Raw genomic sequence first — 6,000 nt, forward strand, 5'->3', positions numbered from 1 at the left:
TCTGTGGTTATCAATTAGCTTGCCTGGTAACAGCAACAAGCAATAGAAACATCACAATTTTATGTGCAGTGCCTAGTGAAAGAAGGATTCCAATCAGCAATTTTAACAAAACATACAAGATATTTCAGTGCAGGTTGTTCTAAAATCATTCCCACAAGCAAGTTTTTATTTTATCCTTTCTTCTTGTTTCACTTGCAAAGTTTACTTTAATTTTTTTTTCCCAATTCTGTAACATGACTTGGCAACACACTATTCTCCACAGCTCTTAACAGCACACAAATGAGGAAGAGCTCATCCACTGTGGCCTACATCTCCCAACCTTGGGCACACATTAAGCATTTCAGGCTTTTTTGTTCCCCGTGATGACCAACACAAAAGCCACAGCTTGCTCCCATTCCAGTATCCTTCACTGGCAGTATTTTTAGCTCCCACAAAACCCTCTGCCTTCCATTACTTGACAGTACATACATCGGCTAGGCTCGCCTGGTCCATGTGGATGCTGTGGGGCTGGCCAAAACAGAGAACTTTTTTCCTCCTTGGCTGCAATGGAGATTTTTGAGAGCTGCTGAAAGGATGAAAATAAAGCAGATGTGGAACAAGGGAGCTAAAAGACAGCAAAGTGGCCACTTCCTTTAGTTTTTCTTTTTTTTTAAATCTGTCCTTTAAATCTCCATCTTCTCACACAAAATTTATCAAACCAAATGGCTCATGGCTTGGACAAGCTGATCTAGCTTGTCTTCAGTACAGACACATCTGTGCAGTACTGCACTCCGGGAGCCTTACGAGAAAGCTCACTATTTGCTTTGTACCTTGTGCTCTTCTATTTCACCCCTTCGTGGTCCAGAATAAAGCAGAGTACTAGCACAGATTATAATGCATAGCAGCACAAGGCATCTGGCAATATGCCTACTAAAGACAGTTAATATACTTTGTCCTGTATTCTGTTGTACTTGTAGACCCTGTTGCTTTTCATCCTATTTGTCAAGCTACCAAGAACCAGATACCAGCCCTCAGAACTACTGCTTTAAATCAGTAGCTGAGTAGCAGTATTTATCAAAATAAATCCTCATCGTACTGTCCATTTTCATCTTCACTACACCACCTTTGAGTTAGACTGTAAGTTTTTTTAGGTACTACCCAATACCTCTTTTTAATGTTACCTTAAATGGAATTTGGCTTCTGTCAGATTTTCAATACCATTTAGAATACTCAAGTTGAAAGGCCTGTACCAGTCTCAAACTATTGATAATATAGGAATAACCAATTGGGATGGAAGGCTTTATTTTAAATATTATTTCTTCAGATTTGCAATATAAAAGCAATCTTGTCATGCAATAAAGAAATTCTGAAATGGGTCCTTTTACTTTTTCACTCTCCCATAGACACATGAAAACCTGAATAGTCTAGCAGAAGGTATGTCTGCATTGAGCAATGACTCAAAAAGCCAGTGATGAAGCAACAGCACAACTTGATAAAATATGCAAATGGAAGAGGAGAATTACTGAATTTAGATACTGCATATCATAAGTAGATGTATGAAATGGTTCTCTAGATGTTGGCAGAAGAAATAGAAATCCTAGATTGATTCTAGAACTCACGTTTTCAATGAGTAAGGAACAAAGATACAGTAAAAACACTTTCCTGAATGTGCTCTTTTTACACCCAGGTCTCATTATCTAAATGAATTTAAAGTGAGACAGAATCCTGTGTTTCCTGTTTTATCTTTCCCAGAGAAGGTAATTGTGTTCTTTGCTGTATTTTGTCAACCTTTCATATCAGTTCGCTTTCTTCCACGAGTCTTTGAAGTTCTCTTAAAGCTAAAAAAATAAAGTATCTGGAAGATACTTCTCTAGAAGTCTACAGAGCTTACTGCCACTTTTCTTCAGGAAAGAGGTAATCATCATACATTTAAAACTGGTAATGTAGCAAGTGTACTAATATATAAGTGTTTAGAAACATCTGACAATCTGATCCAGAGCCTCCAACAATTGGTTCATCCCAGAATCTGTGATCACCATCAATAAGCAGCATACACTGACTCACTTCTAGTGACAGCAGTCAAAGATGCTGCAATGAACTTGTTAGAGACAATAGATGAGATCCCCAGCTGTTCTGTGGTGCAGATTTGGCTTCAGTGTAAGAGTACTAATTTATATCAGCTGAAAATTTTTTTGATCTGTGATACCTTATCACAGATTCAGTCTCAACTAGATTTTCCAAGTAATGCAAAACCTGGTCATACCTGGGAATTTGCCAGCCTTTCTGACCAGCAACTTGTTGACACCAAGTAATTCAATGCTGGGCTTCTCTCCAGCATAGACCACTATTCTTTTTCATTCAAAATTCCAAAGATTTTGCTACCTGTAACATTGTAACCAAAACAGTGCTCCAAAACCAATTTTTTTTTTTTCCCAGAAAATTTTTAAGTTACAGTTTATGCCTTTGAACATCAGTATGTTACATCACCTATGCACTTCTGAAAACAAGGTTTTCTCTAACTTCCTGATCACCAGGAGAACACAATATTGTTTAGGAGATTTCACTTTTATCTGACCGTTAAATAAATCAAAAAGTCAATGAGAATTGGAAGAAAATTCCATGCAACTGCAATTGTATTTTTGAGTCAATTCCTCCTATCCTACAGGATGCAAAATAGTAGGCTAGGAACTTGCGGTTTGGTCAGATAGTCCACTGCAAAATAGGGAGAAGCAGCCACACTTGAACTGTGATAGACAAGTAATGCTTGGAGTCACAGATGCAACAGAAAGGCAGTTTCTCCCCCATGTGTCTTTCTAGGCTGGTATGTCACCTCGGTTCACCATCCATCATCTCTACATTGTGTTTTGCACATTGTCAAGGCAGCAATGAAATTGCTTGTTTTGGCACGTGGATTACTGGCAAATAGAAAAAGTAATGTACTCTATTTACTTAATAGTCTCCTATAGGAGCAATTCAAGCTTCTCTCCATATTTGAAATATTATATCAAACAGGGCAAGAGTGATGTACTTCATTATTTGTCAATACCACACTAAAGTCTCAACTAGATTTTCCAAGTAATGCAAGACTTGGTCACACCTGGGAATTTGCCAGCCTTTCTGACACCAAGGAATTCAATGCTGCGCTTCTCTCCAGCATAGACCACTATTCTTTTGCATACAGAAAAAAGCTCCATAATTAAGGTTCTCTTATTTGCTCGTTCTCTGGACAAGTTTAACACAGTAGTTTCAAAATGCTAACCAAGAATGTATGAAGATCAAGGCAAAAAGTAAATTACTTGTTAATGAAAGAGATATGGTTGAAACAATTAGTATATAGATAATCTAAATTAAAAACTTGTTTGGTTAACATACACAACTCTCCACATACAGAGTCTCTGGCTTGCTGAGCAGCGTCCCCAAAGAACAAGGGATGACTGCAACCTGGTTTAGGTTATTAGCTGACAGGATCCCTTTGTAGCACCAGTACTTTCTGTTTCCAGCACTCAATTGAACCTGCAGGGTCATTAATGGTCTGCTTCAGTTCTGAACAGTATTTTCTGAAGGACTATCCCAAATAGATACATACAAGCTATTCCAGCTGTATTATTCCAAAGTATCCAACTGGGTCCTCTATTCTCCCTTTTAAAAACCCAGCCAGACCCACAATGACAGGAACCTTACTGTTTCTGCACTCAAAGATTAATTGTATTGAAGTTTTCTGTGAAAAATAGCTCTCCAACCTGTAACAACTTTATTAGCCACTTAATTTAAAACCAAAAATTTACTTACAGTTTTGGCTGGCATCTCAATCAAGAGAAAGTCAAATAAAAATTTAAACAATTACATCATTACCAAAGGAAACACGAGAAGTTCAAATTATTCAAATGTAAACCTTTTAGACTCTTCCCCAGGATTCTAAGATTCAAGTTAGAATCTGAACTTTTCAGCTTGAGCTTCTGCTTTTAATAAAACAACCTTTTTTATACTGCAGAGCCATTAGAAAAACTCAGGGGCCTTCCTGTTCCACAACGCATCATATTTTGATATAGAAACGTAACCCAGCAACAGAACAATGTCAGTTGACAGGTTCCACAAGAACTGAGAAAGTTCACCAAGTGTCATTTAACACAGTATTTGGAGCCTTACTTTGTCATCCTGGCTTAGTAGCAAATTTAGTTTGTATTCTTGGGGGTTTTTTCCTAGTTAACTGTCATATATCAAGTCTGCAGTTTTTCATAACTAACTGTGTAGCACTTAAATCTTAAAGTTGCATTATCTGTATTATGTATGATATAACAGTTCTCATTCAAAAATCCATTCCATATCTTCAAGCCTTTATTATGTTTTTATAAACATATTCATATTAATTTAAGTTATATTTAATAAATATTTTCAAGAAGGAATTAAAAGAGTTCGCTTTTGAGTTGTACAAAAAGAGTCATTTATGGGCTCTGATCAAGTTCTTGATAAATACTCTATAAATCACATAACATTTATATTTTGCTGATGGAGAAATGTGCTGAAAAATATATAGCTTAGGAAATTCAGTAGCCAGCCCTGTAAGTCACTCTTCCATATTTATGTCATTATCAGTCTTCATAGCACACAGTATTTTTATGTTTGCAATTACATAACCACAGGAAGATTCCATTGGAGGCCTATAAAACATGGTATGCTACAGGCAAGAAATATGTTCAGTGTTTTAATTTGTATCATTAGGAATGCTCCAATTAAAAAATGCAGCTTACCAGACAGGTGACATATCTCCTCACTGATGTACACTTACCTGTTACAAATTTAGCCAGAGATTTATTTCAGTAAAGAGTGAAACTGATTAGTACAAACACGTATCAACCTAAAGGTTTCTCTTCTGCTGTCTGCTTCAGCTCTTGTAATGGATACATCTACTATAACCAAATACCTCCCATAGAGACAATTGCAATTTGTCAACTGCTTAAGCTGCATAAGTCATCCTCAGAGCTCTGAATTTTTTTCCAGTTGTATTTTATCTCCTTTCATCAGCTATTTTTCCTCTTTGTCTAAAAATGTCATTAAATTATATTAAATTTAAGTATTAAGTGTTATTTTATGTGAAAATGTTTAGATCTATCTAGAAGTCAGGTTCCTTCAAAAGTGGGAACACTGCCACATTCACTTGGGCATGATCTTGTACAGCTTGTAACAAGTAAATCTAGAACATGCCACTGGTAATGCCCCACTTACAACCCCAAAGACCGTAGTTTGGGGGGGTCTAAGTACAACTCTTGATAGCCTCAAAATACACATAGTGAGAACAGACTCAGAAAAGAGCCTCCACCTGAATCTAACCAATATGAGGATATCCTATACTTCTTATTTGCTCCCTGATTTTTGTGATGGGGTTTGTTCACCTGCCCAAAGATTTTTACGAAAAAGTTACAAAATCCAGGTATCAAACACTGCACTAGTATATTCAGGTCTTACCTTTGTCTTGTCCCTCATAGAACCTTTTCCCAAAATAGACATTTTTGTCAGTGTTTCCTCCTGTAAGCGCTTTAGAGAATTGCCACGTGGACCCAAAAGTTTTCCCACAAAGTTGAACTGCAAGAAAACAAAAAACCATTAAGCTCATTGAATTTTTAAGCATAAATGAACAAGCAAAATGGAATACTATGCTGAAACAGCTTTTTGTTCCAGGTGCAAATAAGTAATAGATCATAAGCTACACAGTCATTAAGTCATCAGGACAGTTAACAGCATGTCAGTGGCTCCACCAGGTGCCAACAGAAACACAGAAGTATCTGAACTCAAAGAACTCAAATAGCATAAAGAGAACTTTGTGTTTATCACATTCAACACTGAGAACAGATGTGCTCAGACTGCAATTCCATTTTTAACAATTGTTACCAGGTACATAAACCATAAAAAAGAAGCTGGCAGCAATCTCAGATACAATACCAACCAAACAAAGCTCTGAAGAAAAAACTCTTAATTGCCTTACCCTCCTTTGAAGATTTATGAAGTAATACAGCAACCCATATA

At 36.7% G+C, this 6,000-nt stretch overlaps 1 protein-coding gene across 1 annotated transcript in view; it reads right to left on the reverse strand.

Annotated features, from left to right (window-relative positions):
• LOC104080402 (KH domain-containing, RNA-binding, signal transduction-associated protein 3-like) overlaps positions 1 to 5,559 on the reverse strand; it is a gene marked incomplete at its 5' end in the record, with an annotated part of 56,203 nt that extends 50,644 nt beyond the window's left edge. The window contains one exon of the mRNA XM_009582783.1: positions 5,443 to 5,559. Within this exon, the coding sequence (XP_009581078.1) occupies positions 5,443 to 5,559 (117 nt within the window). The remainder of the gene's footprint in view (positions 1 to 5,442) is intronic.
• Positions 5,560 to 6,000: the final 441 nt, after the last annotated feature.

The sequence above is a fragment of the Fulmarus glacialis genome, unplaced genomic scaffold (assembly GCF_000690835.1).
Source record: "Fulmarus glacialis isolate BGI_N327 unplaced genomic scaffold, ASM69083v1 scaffold5718, whole genome shotgun sequence".
In the NCBI taxonomy this organism is placed as follows: Eukaryota; Metazoa; Chordata; class Aves; order Procellariiformes; family Procellariidae; genus Fulmarus; species Fulmarus glacialis.